Source organism: Loxodonta africana, chromosome 2 (genome assembly GCF_030014295.1).
Source record: "Loxodonta africana isolate mLoxAfr1 chromosome 2, mLoxAfr1.hap2, whole genome shotgun sequence".
NCBI lineage: Eukaryota > Metazoa > Chordata > Mammalia > Proboscidea > Elephantidae > Loxodonta > Loxodonta africana.
This window is the reverse complement of record NC_087343.1, coordinates 127318960-127341725: the sequence shown is the minus strand read 5'-3', so window position 1 is coordinate 127341725 and position 22766 is coordinate 127318960. Positions and strand designations below refer to the sequence as shown.

Here is a 22766-nt window from a genome sequence, read left to right as displayed (position 1 = left end):
GAAAAGAAGTCCTGGCTCTTACTCTAGACAAGAGATAAGCAGGAGAGCTGAGTAGGGGATCACTAGGCAGCCTTACATTTTCCAGCTCAACAGGTGGAGAACAAGGGTTTTTTATATGTACTTTGGGGATTTAGCCCTCACTCACCATCTCTTCTCCAGCATTTCGGGATAGGTGTTTCCAATCCCTCCGAGATTTTCTTTGAAGAGATACCCAGTAACAATAGTGCTTCTGTGTTCGACTGGAGAGGGTGGTAAAGCATGCAGGTAGAGACTGGGGAGTTAGCTGTACTTGGAGATGTGCTAGGATGGGACAGACCGTTTCCTGACGTATGAACGCGATAAGCACTGGAGAGGGAAGGCGCAGAGTGGGTGCGGTGAATGGAACCGAGAAAGGGCAGAAAACGCTAAGAGTGGAGGGCAGGAGGACCTGGGGCGGGGCAGAGTGGGGAAGGGTCACGCCAGGACGTTACGGGCAGTGGGCCCGTGGAGGGGGAGATGAAGGTGATTGTCAGGGGCTCGGGGACCCGAGGTCCACCTATGAGGTCATTGGAGCCGACGCGACGGGAGGCGGGCAGTGTAGCCCCTGGACGCTGGGTGCCGAGAGGCCGGCGGAGGGGCGGGACAGGACGGGAAATGGAAAAGAGAGTAAGGGCCCGGGGAGGAGGGACGAGGGGGCGTCGGCCCTGGAAGCCGGAGGCGGCCCGACAGGGATCGTTTCCTTCCGGAGGGGAGGCCGGCTCTGGACCGAGGCGCAGACGGGGGCCGTCCAAGGGCGGGTGACGGGGAAATACCGCGGCCCGCGCTTCCCGGGGCTGGCAGCCTTGGTGCTTGCGCCTCCTCCTCTGGGCCAGTCCGGAGCCCGGCGGCGGGGGGAGCGGGAGGCGGGGAGCGAGGGCGGGAGCTGGGAAGGAGGGAGGAGGGAGGGACCAGGCGCGCCAGTGACAGGGTGGCAGCCTAGGAGCGGACGCGTTGCCGCCGCCGCCGCTCCACCTCCTCCTCCTCCTGCAGCTCCTCTTGCTGCCGCCACCGCCACCGCCGCCGCCGGGAGAAGTTTCACTCCCGACCCTTGCTCCGAACCCCGGCCCTGAGCAGAGCTGGGAGAGCGGCCGGCAGCTGCAGCTGGCGGCGGGCAAGGCGTCCGGAGCGCTCCGACCCTGAGCCGGCGTCGGCGCCTAGGCGGCGGGCTGCGGCCGGGGCTAGGGGCGCGGAGGCGGAGGAGGGGCGGGTGTGAGCAAGAGGACCCGCGCGCAGCACAGCGGCCACCCAGCGAGCGTCTGTGCCTGGGGCAGTCGCGATGGCCGTGCGCTCCCGCCGCCCGTGGATGAGCGTGGCGCTGGGACTGGTGCTGGGCTTCACCGCCGCGTCCTGGCTCATCGCCCCCAGGGTGGCGGAGCTGAGTGAGAGGAAGAGACGCGGCTCCAGCCTCTGCTCCTACTACGGCCGCTTGGCCGCTGGCGCCGGCGCGCAGCAGCCGCTCCCCCAGCCCCAGCCCCAGCCCCGGCCGCAGCCCGAGCTGTCACCGCCCCCCGCGCTCCAGGGGTTCCAGGGGCAGCAGCTACCCGGGACAGCACCCGGGGCTACCAGTTTTCGGAGCAGTCCCTGGCAGCAGCCATCTCCGCTGCAGCAGCGGCGGCGGGGACGGGAGCCCGAGGGCAACACGGGGCTCCCTGGCGCCCCAGCGGCGGAAGGGGATCCCGAGGAAGAGGACGGGGGCGCGGCTGGACAGCGGCGAGGCGGCCGACCCAGGAGTAGCCAAAACGGCAGCGGGGACGGGGGCGCTGCCGCCCCAAGCGTCAGACCCCGGGATTTCCTGTACGTGGGGGTGATGACCGCGCAGAAGTACCTGGGCACTCGCGCCTTGGCGGCGCAGCGAACCTGGGCGCGCTTCATCCCTGGCCGCGTGGAGTTCTTCTCCAGCCAGCAGTCCGCCAACGCCGGACTCAGCCAACCCCCGCCACCCTTGCCTGTCATCGCGCTGCCGGGGGTAGACGACTCCTATCCGCCTCAGAAAAAGTCCTTCATGATGATCAAGTATATGCACGACCACTACCTGGACAAGTATGAGTGGTTCATGCGCGCAGACGATGATGTCTACATCAAAGGTGACCTCCCGGCGCCGGCTGTCCCGCGTGCACGCCTCTCTGATTCCCTTCTCTGCAACCAGCCTGGTCCCCGCCCAGCCCCCGCGCTACTTCTCTGCCAGCACGTGCTCCGCACTCCCGGAGCCCCCGGCCCGCCGACCCCATCCCTCGCATCTACCCACCATTCCTAGGCCGCTCCTCGCCTCCTGTACTCTGGACCCTTCTCACACCTGCCCAGCCTCCCTCACGCTTGCTGTTTTAATTTACGCGGAGCGCTTTCCCCATTTTTTTTTTTTTTTACCGTGTAGGGAGGTGTGGAAAGGGACCCTAGAGCTAAACCGAAGGCCATGCTCACCCTGTCCTTCTCCGAAAGCCCCCTGTGGTGGTAGTTTCCCAGATCGGTCCAGAGGGGTGTGTCTTCGGTGGGGGAAGGGAAGACCGAGGATGCTGGAGAGAGCGAGACTGGAGATCTGGTTTTCTTTCTTTATTCCCCCACCCTTTTGTTTCAACTGGATCTAGCGCAGTTTTGGAACTGGTGAGATTGAGGGAGGAATCGTCTTCGCTGTCCCAGGCTCTTCCCTGTGCGTTTCTGTCGTTTCCGCACCGCTCCGGGCTTAGCTCCTTCCAGCTACCGAGCCTCCTCCCCTGGCCCCCCCACCCCCCAGAAAGCCCCAAGTGGATGGGCGTTTTGTCAGGAATTGGCGGTGGGGAAGAGAGAATCGCCCTCGAATTATCGTGGGAGCTCCAAACGGTTTTAGCAGGCACCTTATGGGGCAGTTCTTCTCTGTCCTATAGGGACAGCAGTGGGTTTGGTTTTTTGGTTTAGTGTTGGATCCTTTTGCGATCATCTCAGTGGCTTCTGAGGTAACCGGAAGCTGGACGTCCTTCCCAGAACCATAAGCAGCCACAGCTTGAGAAAACTTTCTTGACTGGTTTAAAAGAGGCGCGGTCCTTTACCCTTGAGTGTGGGCGGCTGTGGGGAGAGAATTTCTAAACGCAGCAGGAGCGAAGTTCCCCAGGGCAGAAGAGTAAGTCTTTCCAGGTCAGCCAGTTGCCCAGATGCAGAGAGATGCAAGGGAAGTAGCAGGTTGTACTAAATGAGGGCTCTCTGTGCTTCCCACATTCCCTGGCTTCTTGATCAAAGGGGTCCAGTCCTTCCTTAGTTTATGCCTCTCCACTGGTAGCCTCCTAGCTTTCTCCTTATCCAGGTGGTATGCTCCACTTGACTAAAAAAAAATCTGTGTCATTTTGGCACAAGAGTGAGTGTAGAGTTGTTAAGTAGAGATTTCTTGGGTTTTGTTTCGGAGGAGAGAAATCACCATAGGACTGTGGATATAGAAAATACTGATAATTGGATACAAAAATAATGATTTGTTACAATAGCATTTCTAATGCTTGCAGTTTAGGGTTTATTCAAAGAAAAATCTTTCACAACCTTATAATCTCCATGCTGTCTGTGTCCCCGTAAAATCACAAAGGTTTCCTGTGGGAAGTTTGCTACACTTTGCAGAGAATTTCTAAAACGTATTAACAGCGTGAACTACAGTACCGTCATTTGTCTTATTGCTTTGGAAGACTGTCCTTTAGAACACTGAAATGTCAAATTCTTTCCATTTCTATTAAGAATGAAATGCACTTTGTAGTAAAAATCCGATAGTCGTCAACTGAAATTCACTGATATCCGGGGGGCTCGGCACATGATCGAGATAAGGACTTCAGATGCCGTGCTCATCAAAAATGATCAAAAGATACTGACTGAATATAAAGGTGCTTCTCTACTAATTCCAGTGTATCGCTTTCTGGAATACTGAATGCTTCTGAATTGTTTTAGCCACACATTTTTACTTTTAAATTGTCTTACCAAATAAACTTACAAACTGGAAGTGAAATGAATTAAAATACTTCATTTTAAACAAATGTTTATTTTTTCTCAGAAGGTGCCTTCCAAAGTTAAATTTCCAGATAACCCCAAATAATCTTTTTCTCCCTCACCTTTCCCTCTATGTGTGTGTGTATGTATGTAATGCTTATGTTTTTTGGGGTATATATATTGAAATTTAGTTAAAGACAGAACACTAAACTAAATCAGTTATCAGGAAAAATAACCACTGGCTATCAACAATCTGCCAAATCAATGCTAAATGTAATATTTTCAGGGAATTTTATTGTTATCTTAAATGTGTGAAGAAACCTGTTCATCTTTATTCTCCTTGTCATTATTTAATCTTAAAAAAAAAAAAAAAAAACCCTGAGATTGTTAGACTCATTAAGGCTTTGCAGTGATCTTAACCAGAAAATTGATAAAATTTTATTGTAACTTAGTTATAAATTAGTATTTTTTTTAAAAGAATAGAATATTGGGGGGAGTTTTTCTTTCCAATTGTATAAGACTTACGGGGGGTCTAATGGAAGTTCTGTCCATTACTTTGTACATTAAATACTGAAAAGAAAAAAAAAAAAAAAACCAAACCCGTTACCGTCGAGTCGATTCCAACTCATAGCGATCTTATAGGACAGAGTAAAACTGCCCCATGTGGTTTCCAAGGAGTGCCTGGTAGATTTGAACTGCCGACCTTTTGGTTAGCAGCCGTAGCACTTAACCACTATGCTCCCAGGGTTTCCTGTACATTAAATATGATTACAAAATTAGGAAAAGGAGTGACTGTTGCTTTTCTTTTTGTAGGTGATAAATTAGAGGAATTTCTTAGATCACTGAATAGCAGTAAGCCCCTCTACCTGGGACAGACTGGTCTGGGGAATATTGAAGAACTTGGAAAGTTGGGGCTGGAGCCCGGGGAAAACTTCTGTATGGGAGGACCTGGCATGATCTTCAGTCGAGAAGTTCTCAGAAGGATGGTGCCGCATATTGGTGAATGCCTTAGAGAAATGTATACGACTCATGAGGACGTGGAAGTGGGAAGATGCGTTCGACGTTTTGGTGGGACTCAGTGTGTCTGGTCTTATGAGGTAAGCCTTGAACTGAGATGAAAATATTCCCTATTACAGGTGTGTATCATTTCATAGTCTGGGGCAATGGTTTAATGTATTATCTCTGTCTTTCGTTTGAAAATGATACAAGTCAGTCGTGAATCAAAGGTGATTGTGGGAGACACCTCTCTTATTAGACCTATCCAAACTTTTTTATTGGAGAGACCAGTGATTTTAGCAACACATATATGATCACATTTCTGGAAGATGCTGTTTTCCCCCTTATCTCTTTTATTGGGCTTGTATACACATGTATCCATTTCTTGTCTCTTAAAAGAGAACTGCTTTTATTTTCTTGGGCTGTAGCTTTTGGTATTTTTCTTTTTCTCTTTCCTCTCTTTTCTTTTTCTTTCTTTCGGCTTGGTATGTAATTATATCTCTTTGTTTTCAAATAGCTGAAATTTAAATTTCCTGTGAAGTTTCATGTGGGAAATTTGACATATCTTTTTAAAGAGCATAGGAAAAATTAACTGATAATGTCTCACTTATGATTGCTTTATTCACACAATTTGAACCACTCTTTCTGTGTCAGATCTTGTTGGGCATGTAAAAGAATAAGTTATCTGGAGGAAATACAGAAGTTTTGATGGTTTTTAAGTAACTGCTTCATGTTTTAACTAGAATTTATTTATGCCTGCTTTTTTGCCATTTTCTGAGCAGTGACTGTTATTTAAATCATCTAAGTTGTGAACTGTCGTTCTTATTGCAGTAATTAGTCTTATGAGAAACTCTGGGATTTTCCTTCAAAAATTGCTTTTGAAAAGAAACGCAATTTTATTTAAAATAGTTTCCGTAAAAGATAATCTTAGTAAACATCAGTCATTTAAATAGTATATTGCAGTTTTCAGTGTAGTCTTGTTTTCAAGTGTTTGAAGTTTAATATTATCTTAGCTACCCAGTGCATACCTTTGCAAATTATGATTTTACTCATTTATCTTTTGAATTTTTCTATGTCACTTACTATAGAGGAAACATTTTATGAAAGCTTGTTCCCTGTGAAATCATTGTGCTTTAAGATTACAAAGAGCCATTCATTCATTTTTGTTTTAGAAGTATAATCCCCCTTTAGTTAATTTTGCTTTCAATTTTATACTTTGTGATCTTTGCATTTTGGGAAAATATTTTGTGTATTTATTAGAGAAAGTAAAATTATTAATAAATAGTTATTTGGCATGCTTGCTGTCTTAGTTATCTAATGCTGCTATAACAGAAATACCTCAAGTGGGTGGCTATTACAAAGAGAAATTTATTTTCTCACAGATAAGGGGGTGCTGCTGGTTTAAAATCGGAAGAGGTGTGTGTCAGGGTTGTATCCTTTCACCATACTTAGTCAATCTATATGCTGAGCAAATAGACAGAGAAGCTGGACTACATGAAGGTGAATGCAGCATCAGGATTGGAGGGTGATTTATTAACAACCTGAGATATACAAATGGCACAACCTTGCTTGCTGAAAAGGAAGAGGACTTGAAGCACTTACTGATGAAAATTAAAGACAACAGCCTTCAATATGGATTATACCTTCACATAAAGAAAATAAAAATCCTCACAACTGGGCCAATAAACAATATCATGATAAATGGAGAAATATTGAAGTTGTCAAGGTTTTCATTTTTACTTCGATCAACAATCACAATCAACACCCACACAAGCTGCAGTCAAGAAATCAAACAGCGTATTTCATTGGGCAAGTCTGCTGCAAAAGACTTCTTTGAAGTGTTAAAAAACAAAGATGCCGCTTTGAGAACTAAGGTGCTCCTGATTCAAGCCATGGTATTTTTAATCCCCTCACATGTATGTGAAAGTTGGACAGTGAAAAAGAAAGACCAAAGAATTGATACATTTGAATTATGCTGTTGGCGAAGAATATTGAATATACTACGAACTGCCAGAAGAATGAAGAAATCTATCTTCTAAGAAGTACAGCCAGAATGCTTCTAGAAATGAGAATGGTGAGACTTCATCTTACTTTGGACATGTTATCTGGAGGGACCAGTCCCTGGAAAAGGATATCATGCTTTGTAATATAGAGGGTCAGCAAAAAAGAGTAAGAGTCTCAAAGAGACTGCAAGAGTAGCCTCAAACATAGCAATAATTGTGAGCATAGCACAGGACTGGACATTTTCTTCTGTTATATGTTATATGTTCTGAGTCGAAACTGACTTGATGGCAGCTAACACCAACAACAATTGGAAGGTATACGATAAATATTCAATATAGAAAACACGTTCAGTTGGTTTAGTTTATATCAGGGTATTATTTTGCAGACATTTACTTTAAGCATAAGCAAAAAACCCTCATCATTAATTAAAAAGAAAGAGGGAAAATACTTGGTGCTTTATTGTCTTAACATTACATATAGTTTTAACAAATACTTTGATTAGATGCCCCCCCCATCAAGTTTCCAGTGACTCTGCTATGAAGGTATAATCCTCACCTATCCATTCTTGTCCAAGAGGACAAAATATGCTCAGGTGGCCTACAAGCTCAAGAATTGATTTAATATTTTTTTTATAATAAAGGTCTTTGTTACAGTTAACTAAAAGGAAAGTTATCATGGTTGTATACCCTCTTTGTTAAAGTAAATGGAATCTGAGATTCTTTCATTTACTCTTTTATTTAAAGAAGAGAAACAATAGGGACTCTTACGTATCATAACTTGATGACCACAACATTTTCCATAACTTTCACAATACATTTCAATTTAGACTGACACTTGTCCATAATTCAGGACTATATTCAGGATCTGTACGAAACAAATCATTTCACCTTTTTCCCAAGCATTAGAAAATATCATCTTCAAAAAGAATACTGCTTTCAAATGTTGATTTTATGTTTTGCTAAGGTATTGTGTAGAATTTGCTTTGGAATTTCAGTCATTAAAAGAGTTACTTAAACTATATTTATTTTAAAGGAGGCATTTGTTTAATCCTAATCCAAAGTATCACAGTCTCATTTAAAGTAATTAAGGCAGATCTCATTGCCAAGGGACATATTAAACAGCTTATGTAAAGAAAATTAGTAAAAATAAATGTACATAAGAATTATATCTAAGCATTTTAATATTAGGGGTGTATTCTGTGTTCCATGAGACACCTGAGCAGATCAATTCGGCACAGTCTAACTAGGGATACACAAATCCCATACATCACTTTCCGTGTCATCCATCTAAACAGCCATAATTTTGGCTGGATTTTAAGGTAGTAGAATGGTGTTCATCTGTGCTACTGTTCACACTGCACAGAAAGATTTATTTACACCACTCCGGGTTTGTGTCCTCTGTCGAGCTGAGATTTCATACCCAGTCATATAACAAGCTATGAAGTTGACCATTAATTTTCTTTCCATGTGTCTTTTAAAAGAACCATTTGTGACAGGATTTTCTTAAAATTTTTAATTTCCCTTATCTGTACCTTTCTTGTATTTCCAAGACTTTGGCTTTTCTGCCTAATAAAAGTTCTTGCAGAGTTGAGAGCATTGTTACACAAGCCTGCTCATGGTTTTTGAGCCTGAATAGGTGAAACATTCATGATGGGATGTTATTTTTTAAAAAATCGTGAGTGGACTTACAGATTTTGTAGGAAGAGGGTTGCACAAAAATATGAAAATATATAGTCTCTTCAGTTTTCTTTGAATATAAATTATATTATTTTTATAAAAAACTGGGAATCTACTAGAATTCTTCTTTTCTGCTAAATTGAAGTGTATTTTCTCTGTGTTTTATACCCCATTAAGCATAACATTTACAGCAGAGAGAAAGTGAGAGAATAAATTTGAACTTGAGTGTGACTCTCCACTGTACCATTTATTAGCTTCATCGCCTACTGCAAGTTATTTCTCTGAGCCTATTTAATTCAACTGAAAGTGGAGGTTAAAATAATTTTTATTTCGTAGATTTTGGGGAAGATTAAATGAAAAAATGTGAAGTCCTTAATATACTGTCTGGCGCATAGTAAATTTCCAATAAATGTTACCTATTATTATTGTATTTGGAGCCCTGATGGCACAGTAGTTAAGAGCTTGGCTGCTAACCAAAAGGTCAGCAGTTTGAATCCACCAGCCACTCCTTGGAAGCTCTATAGGGCAGTTCTATTCTGTCCTATAGGGCCTCGATGTGTCAGAATCTACTTGATGGCAATGGGTTTTTTTTTTTTTTTTTTTTTTGGTTTACAATTGAATTGATTATGTGCTGTACTATATAACATGCTAAATCATATAATGTAGATTTTATTTATATAATAAGTAATGCTTCTTATAAGCAAGGATGGAGAGACTTCATCTCACATACTTTGGACATGTTGTTAGAAGGAACCAGTCCTTGGAGAAGGGCATGATGCTTGGTAAAGTAGAGGATCAGTGAAAAAGAGGAAGACCCCATGAGATGGGTTGGCACAGTGGCTGCAACAGTGGGCTGAAACATAGCAACAATTATGAGGATGGAACAGGACTGGACAGTGTTTTTGTTCTGTACATAGGGTTGCTATGAGTTGGAACTGACTTGATGGCACCTAACAACAATAATGATAATTGTTAGTAATGAGTGGTACATATCAAAAGGGTCAAAATAAAAATAAACCATAATTTTTTTTCAGTTAAAGAATCTAAGATTATTATTATTATTATTATTATTTTTGGCAAAGAATAAGAAACCAATTTGCTCTTTTCAGTATTTTAAAAATAGAAGGAACCCAACATTGGTAAAGCTTATTAGAAAATGTAGAAATCTTTTAAAAAATGAATTATGGTTAAGTGCTTAACTACTACCCAAAAGGTTGGTGATTTGGATGCACCCAGATGCACCTCAAAAGAAAGGCCTGGCAATGTGCTTTCAACAGTTCACTGTCTGGAAAACCCTATGGAGCACAGTTCAACTGACATACATAAGGTCTCCATGAGTTAGAACTGACTACATGGTAGCGGTTGGCTGGTTGTTTGTATGCATCATGTTAATTAGTTGATCTTAATGAAATAGTGGAGAGAAATACTTTTTAACACATCATTATTTAGTACACGTATTTAAGGAATCCCAAATGGATCATACTCTATCTACATAAAAGATTATAGATTTCTAGATTAGTTGCTAGAACAATGGCCTCCTTTTCTGAGAAACTACGAAATTTTCAGTAGGAAAGGAAGTCAGTAGTTTCCTATTCTGCAGTCAACTCCCAGGAACACCCTGGAGCTTGTCTCTCAAGGCAGGTGGAGCCCCCTCCTGATGTACTTCAGAGCTTTCAGGAAACGATGTATAGCTTTAGTTCTTCGTCACAATAGGATCCTGATGGTGTAGGAACATATTTCTTACCTCTTGACCTCTTGCTACTTCTCTCCCTGTCTCTTCTTTTTCTTTTTTCCTTCTGTCTTTAATTCTGAATAAAATAAATTTTAAATATGTCTTGATATATGTTGCTTTTCCCCAGGTTCTCAGTAAATTAATGTGCTCATTGCAGGGGAGCCTTGGCATTCCAAGAGATCATGAGATGTGTATTCAGATCACAGGGACCATGTGTGACTTGACCTCTTCTGAATGAAGAGACCTTTAGTTGCTGATCATGGAGTCCCTGGGTGTTGAAAAATGGTTAAGCACTCAACTACAGACCAAAAGGTTGAAGGTTCAAGTCCACCCAGAAGCTCCTCAAACGAAAGGCCTGGCAACCTACTTGCAAAAGGTCATAGCCATCGAGAACCCTATGGAGCGCAGTTCTACCTGGATACACATGAGTTCTCTAAGAGTCAGAATTGACTCGATGACAACTGGTTTGGTTCTTTAGGTTGGCTGTTGGTAAGCTTTAGAAAGACTGGTTCCACGTGTGCCTGAGATCACTGAAGATTCGGAATTGAGATTCTCCTTTCTCTACATGAAGGTAAAGGCAATTTGTTTTCAGGGCCATATATGTCAAATATTAATAATCAACAGATATCATGGGTTGCTCTTGTTGCTGTCATGTATTCCGCCCTTTTTGTAAGTAAGGATTGCTAACTCAAACAAACTCATGAAAAATTATTCTGTTCACTCTGTTAGAATGTTTGACTTCTACTGTTGGCAAAGATCACATTTTTGGTTAAGCTGTATCTTGGCTACTGTTTTCCTAGTTACTCGAGCTGCAGTCTGGCAGCCTGGGAGGCTACATATGGCTCTTAAACATTGTTTGGCACATGGAATGTTTTAAGGTTGTTTTGTTTTTGTTTTTAGCAGAGACAAACAGTCTTTAGTCCCCTTCGTGCCTATTTTGGCACACCAGACTCTCCTGGCATGGTTTTTAACTGCCAGACCCATGTAGGCATAAGAGTTGGATCCCTTGAGCCAGATCGTCCACATGTTGCAAATATTCATTAAAATATTCTCTAGAAAATGAGGTAATTCTTCTGGTGAAGAATGAGGTATGTATTTTAAATGCTTTAACTTACCAAGCCAAAACCTAACCCACTACCTTCAACTTCATTCCAACTCATAATCACGCTATAGACAGAGTAGAACTGCCCCATATGGTTTCAAAGGCTGTAAATCTTTATGGAGCTAAACCGCCACATCTTTCTCCCACAGAGCAGCTGGTGGGTTCGAACTGCCGACCTTTAGCAGCTGAATGCTTTAACCACTACACCACTGTTAATTTTTTTAAAACTTGACTGTTGGAATTGTGTATCATATGATATATACTTACGCTTCCTTTATTATCAATATATTTTTTTTTTAACAAGGAAGTACTCACTGTTAAAAATCGTGTATACAATTCATATTTAGCCCAGGGCTTAGAAGAATTTGAAGTTTTCTTATCAGAATAACTTGTTTTCAGGCATTGAAATGGATTCAATTCCCATGATTATCCTTCTCTTTGTGAGGGATTTTTGCGTTTCATCTGAGTCATTTTCAGAATAATTTCTACTTACCTGTTTGCAGTGAAATTGTCGCTGTTCGGTGTTATTGAATTGGCTCCAACATATAGCAACCCTCCTATGCACAACAGAATGAAACGCTGCCTGGTACTGTGCCATCCTCACAATTGTTGCTATGCTTGAGCCCATTGTTGCAGCCACTGTGTCAGTCCATCTCGTTGAGGGTCTTCCACTTTTTCACTGACCCTCTACTTTACTAAGCACGAAGTCCTTCTCCAGGGACTGATCCCTTCTGATAACAAGTCCAAAGTATGTGAGATGTAGTCTTGCCATCTTTGCTTCTAAGGAGCATTCTGGTTTTATTTCTTCCAAGACAGATTTTGTTCTTTTGGCAGTCCATGGTATATTCAGTATTCTTTGCCAGCACCACAGTTCAAAGGCGTCAATTCTTCTTTGGTCTTCCTTATTCATTGTCCAGCTTTCATACGCATATGAGGTGATTGAAAACACCATGGTTTGGGTCATGCTCACCTTGGTCCTCAAGGAGACATCTTTGCTTTTCAACACTTTAAAGAGATCTTTTGGAGCAAATTTGCCCAATGCAATGCGTTTTTTGATTTCGTTACTGCTCCTTCCATGGGTGTTGATTGTGAATCCAAGTAAACTGAAATCCTTGACAACTTCAATTTTTTCTTTGTTTATCATGATTTTGCTTATTAGTCCAGTTGTGAGAATTTTTGTTTTCTTTATGTTTTTTTTTTTTTATGTTGAAGTGTAATCTGTACTGAAGGCTGTGGTCTTTGATCTTCATCAGTAAGTGCTTCAAGTCCTCTTCAGTTTCAGCAAGCAAGGTTGTTTCAGCAAGCAAGCAAAATGCAGGTTATTACTGAGTCTTCCTCCAGTCCTGATGCCCCATTCTTGTTCGGATAGTCCAGCTTCTCGGGTTTTTATGAACCCATGCATCTGTCAGTTTGTCATACTGTGGGAGCTTGGATGTTGCTGTGATGCTGGAAGCTATGCCACTGGTATTCAAGGTTTCAGCTGAGCTTCCAGACTAAGACAGATTAGGAAGAAGGACCTGGTGGCCTACTTCTGAAAAGAATTAGCCGGTGAAAATCTTATGAATAGCAGCGGAACATTGCAGTGAAATGGAGCCAAATAATACATATCTTTATTTCATTCAATTAAATATTGTTTCAAAGACAGTATATCTCTATCTTGGTAAAAACATTTCTCTCCGAGTTTAAAAAAACATATCATATGGTGAAACAGATTTTTATTAGGCTTCTTATGGCGTTAACTTCGCACTGGAACATCTTATGTCCAATATTGGTTCCCTAAAGGCTATAAACACCCTAGAAAATTCCATTATTTCACGAAGGGATATATTCTGGAAGTCCTTCTCTGCGCTTGTAAGTAATACCAGATATCTAGACCGTGAGAAATTAAACTACATTTAAGTTCTTCATAACATATGCATCGAGGTTAAAATCTCTGTTATTTTTATAGGGCTGTTGCACATCCTTCTTAGCTTCCTCCTGTTTCTTATGAGCTTCCTTGCGGTTTCTTATGAGCTTCCCCCTTTTTACTAATTTTGTTCTATCATAAATGTGGTTGGTGCCCCAAAAGTATATTAATATACATGGGACAGTGTAAGACTGGAATTTTGATCTAAAAGTTTATCTTTTAAAAATATTTTCCTGGTTCTCTTTCAGTCACAATTTAGTTTTTAACTTAGCTATAATCAGTAAGCTTCTCACACCTTCTTTTCCCACCTCCTTCCCACTTGTCAAGTGAAATTATCATGCATTGATTTTATGAAATTTCTTTTCCAAAACTCTGTTTTCTCCGTTGTACAAAGTAAAGTCGCATCCCGAGTGGATGGAGGCGCGTGGTATAGTTTTTGCCTATTTTGTAGACTTTGCTAGTTCATTTTCATTGCTAACTCATGCTCACCACCTGAACTTTGACAACCTGTGCTTCCCAAGATGACGATTTTCAGCAGTTGTGAAAAACTTTAAGTTTGGAAGATGCATCCAGGCAATATGAAATAAGATCCATGGTATCATAAATACTCATGTTAGTCGAAAGGCTTTGAACACGTTTCCTCTTTATGGATCACAAGTGTTCTGACTTTCCTGACAAATTTTCAAATTACTTTCCTACTTTCACTTTTTTTCTCTTGGTCTTCAAAAAACTATGATTTGTGAAACATTTATTTTAGTATGTTTTCTACCTGATGAATTAGTGCTCAGAATACAAAGAAATATCTTCTCTTACATAACTATATTGCTTTTTACTTTGATTATAGCATGTTACTTCTTTGGACAAAGGTGTAACTTTTGATCAGGTATTTGAGTTAAACATAAACTTCATTAAAATTTAGAAAAATTCAGTACCTTGAGGCACATCATTCATTATTTGATATCATTGAACTATATTTAAGAGAACCATCGCTATGTGTCAGAATCGACTCGATGGCACTGGGTTTTGGTTTAAGTAAACTGAAAATTTGAGGGATTGCAGCTCCTTGAATTCTAGTTTTTTCCACATTTACTGTCCTAACCATTTTATGGAGCCCTGGTGGCACAGTGGTTAAGAGCTCAGCTGCTAACCAAAAGGTTGACAGTTCAAATCCACCAGCTGCTCCTTGGAAACCCTATGGGGTAGTCCTACTTTGTCCTGTGAGGTTGCTATGCATCGGAATCAACTCAATAGCAATGGGTTTGGTTTTAGTTTAACCACTATACTTGCTTAAGGCTTACCTGAAAAAAAAATAAATAAATAAACTGCTTGCCACAGAGTTGATTCCAACTCATAGTGTCTCACACCATAGGATGTCCAAGGCTGTAAATCTTTACAGAAGCAGACTGCTACATATTTCTCCCTCGGAGAGGCTAGTGGGTTTGAACCTTTCCGTTAGCAGCTGAGTGCTTAACCACTGTGCCACTAGGGCTCCTTGCTTAAGGCTTAATCACATATAAATGAGTCTGAGTCATGATAAGCATTTAATGTTACCAGTCTTAGAAAGGTATTGGGTATGTATAGGACGGTAAGTCGTTTGCAGTGAGTTGGAAATGACTGGGCAGCAACTAACAAGGGTCGTTTTATACGTCACATTTATGAAGATTACTACTGTTGGTTCATTCTCAGTAGAGTGTTCCCATGAAGAGGATTTAGGGCAGAGAATAAAGAATGATTATGGGTGATACAAGGAGCCCTGGTAGTACAGTGGTTAAGCAGTTGGCTGCTAACCAGAAGGTCAGTGGTTTGAACCACAAGTTGCTCTGGGGAAGAAAGATGTGGCAGCCTGCTTCCATAAAGATTACAGCCTTCGAATCCCTATGGGGCTGTTCTACTGTGTCCCATACAGTCGCTATGAGCCGGGATCGACTCAACCTCGCTCTTTATGGGAGCAGATCACCAGGTCTTTCTCCTGCAGGGCCACTGGTGGTTTCGAACTGCCAACCTTTCAGTTAGTACTAGGGGATTGATTGATTACAGGTGGAACGAGAGAGGAAGTTTAAGATGACTCATGGGTTTGATAGTAATATTCCTATAGATAGGGGAAACAGAAAGAAGAATAGGTTTTGGGTGAGTGGTGTGTCAGGGAAATAGGCAGGAGATGAGGAGAAATGAGTTCTGCATTGGATACTTTTAATTTTAATCATTCAATAATTTATTCAACAAACATTTATTGAACATCTAATGTGTCAGACACTGTTCTAGGTGCTGGAGTTATAGCAGTCAACGAAATAGACAAAATTCCCTGCCTTATTTTCTAGACAGGAAAGATAATAAATTAGTAGGGGATAGGGCTAAGGAGTGCAGGGTGGTTTTAAATAACGTGGTTAGGTAGGCCTCACTGAGAAGATAATATTTGAATCATCTGAGGGAGAAGCTTTCCAGCCAAGGAACAGTAGGTGAGCAAGTCCCCAGGGGAATGCACTTGACATGGTCAAGAATTAGCCAGAAGTAAAGGGAAGTAGGGTTGAGTTAAGGGGTTGGGAAAGTAGTAAAACATGAGATCATAGAAGAAAAGGGGGTGGGACGTTATACATGGCTTTGCAACTCTTTGTAAAAATTTTTTTATTAGAAAAATGAGGACCACATTGTTTGAACAATTTACCCAGATTAAATTGGATTGATTAAAAGTTATTACACCCTCTCCTAACTTATTGGCATGGTTAGGTTCCAAAGGCCAGGTCATTATGCAAAATTGACAATTATGTGAAAATAGAGGATGACCACATCAGATCACAAAAGGGAGTATGACAACATCATTACATAACTGCTAAATTACAGCATTACATAATTGCCAAATTACATTATTACATAACTGCCAAACCACCAAGAATCATGGCCAGCCAAATTGACGGATAACCTTAACCATCATAACCAGCATTACTCTTGGCTTGCACCTCGAAGTTTGTTACTGCCAGACGTACATCCTTAGTACACAAAACATTTGGGTAGTAGATTTTTTATTATTATCGTAAATGTGAAATGTCAGATAATGAGATAGTCGATAAGTGAGAAGGTGTATTTAAAATTTAAATAGTATTTAGTGCTTTAAATCAGTAATACTTTTTAATGGTTCAAAAATTAAAAAGCATAAAAATACATAGACTGAAAAATTACTTCCCATTTCTGTTCTCCTTCTGCCTGGAAAGACCCTCTCCTTACCAACCAACTACTTTTTTTTAAATATATTTTTAGTGTTTCTCTCTCATGTCAATTACCCCATAACCCATTGCCTTCGAGGCACTTTTGACTCGCAGTGACCCTGTAGGATAGAGGGGAACTGCCCCAATAGGGTTTCCGAGGAGCTGCTGATGGATTCAAACTGCCAAGCTTTTGGTTAGCAGACAAGTTCTTAACCACTGTACACCATGGATACATCTGACAACTATATGTATAGACTATTCCCCCTGTTTTTATTTGTCATAAGAGGTTTCATATTATATGCATTGTCCCATACACACTGTTCTGTTTTCAATTAAGAGTATTTCCTGAAGTTATTCTTAGCAGTATCTAGGTATCATCATTCTGTTTTTCTATTGCTGCATAGTATTTCAAAACCATTTTATTATTATTTTAAAAGGGCATGCACTTTGGGGAGAGCATAAGGAAAATGGACTGCACAACAGCCTCAAATGAATGTGAAAATCCCACCCTTTATCTTGTTGTTAGGTGCCATCCAGTCAGTTCCAGCTCATAGCGGCCCTGTGTACAACAGAACAATACTGCCTAGTACTGCATCATCCTCAGAATCATTGTTATGCTTGAGTCCGTTGTTGCAGCCACTGTGCCAGTCCATCTCTTCAAGGGGCTTCCTCTTTTTCACTGACCCTCTACTTTACCAAGCATGATTCCTTCTCCAGGGACTGGTCCCTCCTGATAACATGTCCGAAGTATGTGAGAAGTAGTCTTGCCATCCTTGCTTCTAAGGAGCACTCTGGCTGTACTTCTTCCAGGACAGATTTGTTCATTCTTTTGGTAGTCCATGGTGTATTCAGTATTTTTCACCAACACCATAATTCAAAGGCGTCAATTCTTCTTTGGTCTTCCTTATTCATTGTCTAGCTTTCGCATGCATGTGAGGTGATTGAAAACACCATAGCTAGAGTCAGGTGCACCTTAGTCTTCAAGGTGACGTCTTTGCTCTTCAACACTTTAAAGAGTTCTTTTGCAGCAGATTTGCCAATGCACTGTGTCGTTTGATTTCTTGACTGCCGCTTTCATGGGTGTTGATTGTGGAGCCAAGTAAAATGAAATCCCTGACAACTTCAATCTTTTCTCCCTTTATCACGATGTGGCTTGTTGGTCCAGTTGTTAGGATTTTTGTTTCCTTTATGCTGAGGTATAATCCATACTGAAGTCTGTAGCCTTCCATCTTCATCAGTGTTTCAAGTCCTCTTCACTTTCAGCAAGCAAGGTTGTATAATCTATGTAATGCAGGTTGTTAATGAGTCTTCCTCCAATCCTGATTCTGCATTCTTCTTCATATAGCCCAGCTTCTCTGATTATTTGCTCAGCATACAGATTGAATAAGTATGTTGAGAGGATACAACCCTGACATACACCCTTTCTAGATAGCTAAAAAAAAATTCAGAAAGAATAATGCACTCCTTAAATGGTTAGCCCTTTTAAAATATGTCTCATTCGTTTGTTCTACAAATATTTGAGTACCTTCTTAGTACCAGATACTTTTCTGGGGGCTCACCTATTGATTGCCATGGAGTCAACTAGAGTAGAACTGTCCCATGGGGTTTCCAAGAAGCACCTGGTGAATTTGAACTGCCAACCTTTTGGTTAGCAGCTGTGCTCTTAGCCACTGCACTACCAAGGCTCCTTGTTGGAGGCTAGGACATTTGAATTCTCTAACCTTGTGGAATTTATAGTCTCATGGAGGGAAGTAGACAATGAACAGGTAAACAAATAGAATGCTAATCACAAACTCTGATAAGAAATGAGCAGTGCGTTCTGGAGACAGTAAATGTGGAATGAGAAGACACATTCGCCAGAGAAGGCTGCTAGGAAGGGGTGAAATTTGAACCCAGAGGCAAAGGAAGAGAGTATACCCGGGGAGTTGAATACCCAGGCTAAGGAAATAGCCAGTGCAAAGGCCCTGAGGTAAGTGAGGGACTGGGTGGAGGCCAGTGTGGTTGAAGTATAAACATACAGGAGGCAAACGAATGGGATGGAGTTCTGGACAGAAAGGAGCCAGATGACAGAATGAAACTTACTAAGAAAAATGGGAAAGCTTGCAAGATTTTTAAGGAGCTGAATGGAGTGACTTATCTGTAACTTCATGTTCCTTTTTCTTTTCATATTTAAAAAAATAATATGTATTGAACCTTTAAAAATCATAGTTTTTTTTAGATATGCATAGTGTGATCTAAAAAAAATAATCTGACTACGATTTTTAAAGGTTCAAATACATATATATTTTTTTTAAATGTGAAAAAAATGAACATGAAGTTTTTTTTTTTTTTTTTAGATATGTGTAGTGTGATCTGGTAGGTCCGGTGGCACAGCGGTTCAGAGCTCGGCTGCTAACCAAAAGGTCAGCAGTTCAAATTCACCATCTGCTGCTTGGAAACTCTATGGGGCAGTCTGGCCTGTCTTACAGGATCACTATGAGTCGGAATCAACTGAATGGCAACAAGTTTTTGTTTTTTAATAGTTTGATCTCAAAGGTATTTTTGTATAAACTGTAATATTAAAAATACATTTTATATTCTTGAATACTATTTATACACAGTAAAACTTGTGAAAGCCGGAAACTGTGTAATGTGGAAACCTGTCAAAGAAGAAAAACTAAAATATTTTCTGCTAATAGAGAGCGATAGAAAAGTATTAAGACTGTGCCCCCTCAAAGACAGAAAACTTGTGAAACCCAGAAAAGCAAGGCAGTCCTGTTCAGTTCCAGCTCTCACAGGTTTCCCTGTGTATGTAAAATATTTATTAATGCATGAGCTTGTGAGGGCAGATTTAGTACAGAGTTACTAAATGGCCAGTAAGAGGATCATACACACAAAGCATAATAAATGTCCACATGTAAATTTGGGTCCCCATATATTATTTGGATTTACCAGAACTTGTATGCAATGTGTTATTTCATTGCCTAGTTTTCTGCATTAGGATTACAAAACACATTTTGGGTCATTAGAGCACATAGCGAAGCCCTGGTGATGCAGTGGTTAAAGTGCTCAGCTGCTAACTGAAAGGTCAGCTGTTCGAACTATCAGCTGTCCTGAGGGAGAAAGATGTGGCAGTCGGCTTCCATAAAGATTACATCTTGGAAACGTTATGGATCAGTTCTACTCTGTCCTGTAGGGTCTCTATGAGTCAGAACTGACTCGTAGCAATGAGTTTTTAGGGTACATAGCATAGAATTTTATTATACTTTATTATTTGATAATAGTCCAAAGTTCTTTTTATTTCCCTTGAAATTTTAGTTGATATTTTTTAGAGGCAATTCATTGCATATTTATACAATATTATGTGTTATAAATGGTAGTTATTCTTGTACTACAAAATCATTTTATAGAATTTATTACCTAAAAAGGCTTCAGTTTAGTGTTCTAATGCTCATAAGATATATGTTTTTCTTAACGAAACTGGAGTGTTTGATTTATGGACATATAATTCTGCTTCCTGTCTTAATTAATTGAATTGTGGATGACTCTGCTACACATAGATTTAGATCACGATAACTTTAGATTAATTGCATAGCAGATAAATTCACCAGCATTGAATTCCTGCCCCTGTAATTGCTTATATTAAGATTCATGTGTTTCTTCTTTGGTTATTTTAAATTCTCCATTTTTCGTATTTAACCATTATTTTGTCTTGGCTTCCTTATTTTATTTTATTTTTTTAAATAAGCTTAAAGACTTGTGAAGTTGTGGTAAATCAAAAATCAAATTACAGCAAGGATGTCTTCTGATTTTGGGAACTCTATGGCGAGATCTACTGTAATCAAATAACCCTTGTTAATCAGTGTTTGCTCTTCTAACAACACATTTTATATTTGTGTTTGTGGATGTTTCATTTGCATTGGTTATAAACAAATCATTAATGATTACTCTTGCTATTATACACAATGAGTTCTACTTATAGATTGTCTAACACTTGATTAATTGTAAAAATAATTTCAAATCAGTTAAAATAGATTTGTTTCACTTAAGAGCATTTAATAGTATATCACAAATTTGTATTTTGGAAACCTAAGCAATTAATGAATGATAGAGTATTATTAATAAAATTACAAAATATTTATCACACTTCTACAATAAAACAAAATTACTTGAAACAAATGCTATAAATGGAGATACATGAGGGCCTGTAAACCCCTAAATTAGATTTTAGTTTTTTGTTCTTTTTCTTATCTATGCTACATTCTAATTTTCTTCATCTTGACTAAATTTTAATTTTATATTTTTTATTCTCCTAATTTTTCTTTCTTCTCTAGTGTTCACATGTTATTATCAGGTTTTATTGTGCCTTAGTCCATTTTCAGAATGATTCCTTAGCTACCAAATACAGCCATCTTGCCGTGTATTATTGTCACATTGTGAATTTTGACAGTACTTTTCTTGGAAAACTGAATTGCCAGATTAAGGGTAAAAATATTGCATCTTTGTATTTCAGTTTTAACACTTTTAAACAAGTAGTCATGTAAACTAGGTTTTCTGTTCATGCCACATGATCGTAGATGTGAATATCGGCCTAGTCAACACTCGCAGACTATCCCAGGTTTATAAGACCTAAATCTTATTTGAATTAGACCAAAATTCCATTTAGTCAAATATATCATCTGGATAACAGCTTAAAATATTTGATAATGAGTGATATTGATTTTGTCAAATTTGACATAGTTGTAAAATGTGCCTGGAAGTAATAGGAGATCAGTTTCATTGCTCTCTGAGGCTTATTGTATAGAAGCATATACTGGTTTTGCATATGAATATATAAGTAATGATTCTGACAGTTCCCGATAATGTAAAATGTTTAGGATTTTGTTTTCTTAAAGAACTGCTGCTGTCATCATAGTCTTTGTCCAAATGATTTTCGATTTAAAACACTGTGAAAAAAGTACTTTTTAGGGATTTGAGTGGCTAATCCCTTTCTTGGTATATTCTACTTCTCCATACTAGTATTGAATTCCAGTTTATAGGCATGAGTTGAAGGGACACCCAGTTTACCAGCCAGTCCCCATGACTCCTAGACAAATAAAATCAAGAATGATGTTAGTGTTACATGATTTTTATTAGCTAACTTCTATGTAGCTATTAGTCACAGATTCAAAATATCAGAAAATAACGAAAAATGTATTTTTTTTTTGTTAGCTCATATTTGCCATTTTTTTTTCCCCCCTGTAGAACAGAATTACTATAGCTTGGCTTAGGACCTAATAGATTTCCCTTAATTTTAAAAAAGCAGTGGGTAAAGCTGGCATCATTTTGTACAATCATTTTGATCAGCCTTGTTGCTTTTGAATGCTGTCTTTAGTATTGGGGTACATTTATATGAATCTCTATATCATTTTAGTAGTTAAGTTTTATAATTTGTGAAGGAAATGGAAGCCAGAACATAAAGACATATTGCACTGTAGAAAGTCATGTAGACAACCTGACCAAATGCTGACCTGTGGCTTGGCGTGGTCCTGTTCATTTACATTGTTTCTTTGCAGAACAAAAATATGTTAGAAATGTCTAGTATTTTACTATGCTTATCATTAACAGTAATCTAAGGTGTTTAACATTTCTGAGTCTATAAAATAATAATAAGCATAAATATATTTATATTGATACGTAATTGTAATTATAAATTATTGACCGTTCATTATGTGCCAATCACTGTAGTGGGTGCTTTTACATACTTTCCAGGGCTGTAAGAGCGATTAAGTGAGGAGAAGTTTCCTTTGTCCCATGAGGGAACCATGCCTACAGCAGTTTAGTTACTTGCCCAAGGTCACACAGCTAGTGAGTTTGAACTCTGATTTATTTGATTCCAAAGATCATATTGTTTTTGAAAAGTTACATTGACATTCTGCCTAAGAGTTCAAATAATGGTATTTCATTTTCATTTTAAAACTACAGTGTTAGCTTGGAATAGACAAATTCAAGTATATTCAATATGAGGAAATTGGAGAGAAGAGATAGGCGACAAAGGTCGGACAGTAAAGACCCAAATTGGGGAACTGCTGCCATCAATTTTAGCATTCTCTCCAATAGACATTGTTACCTGTTAGAGATAAAGAATCTCTTCATCTCTCCAGAAGAGACCTGTGAAAAGTGAAATAAAAGGACCAAAATTGCTACAGTCCTTCTGGTCCTTAGCATGTATGTTAACAGG

General features: G+C 40.0%; 1 protein-coding gene across 1 annotated transcript in view; it reads left to right on the top strand.

The window, feature by feature from the left end:
* The first annotated feature begins 986 nt into the window (after positions 1–986).
* CHSY3 (chondroitin sulfate synthase 3) overlaps positions 987–22766 on the top strand; it is a 293152-nt gene continuing 271372 nt past the window's right edge. The window contains exons 1-2 of the mRNA XM_010590203.3: positions 987–2102; positions 4765–5048. Coding sequence (XP_010588505.2) covers positions 1295–2102; positions 4765–5048 — 1092 coding nt within the window. The 5' untranslated portion in view covers positions 987–1294. The remainder of the gene's footprint in view (positions 2103–4764; positions 5049–22766) is intronic.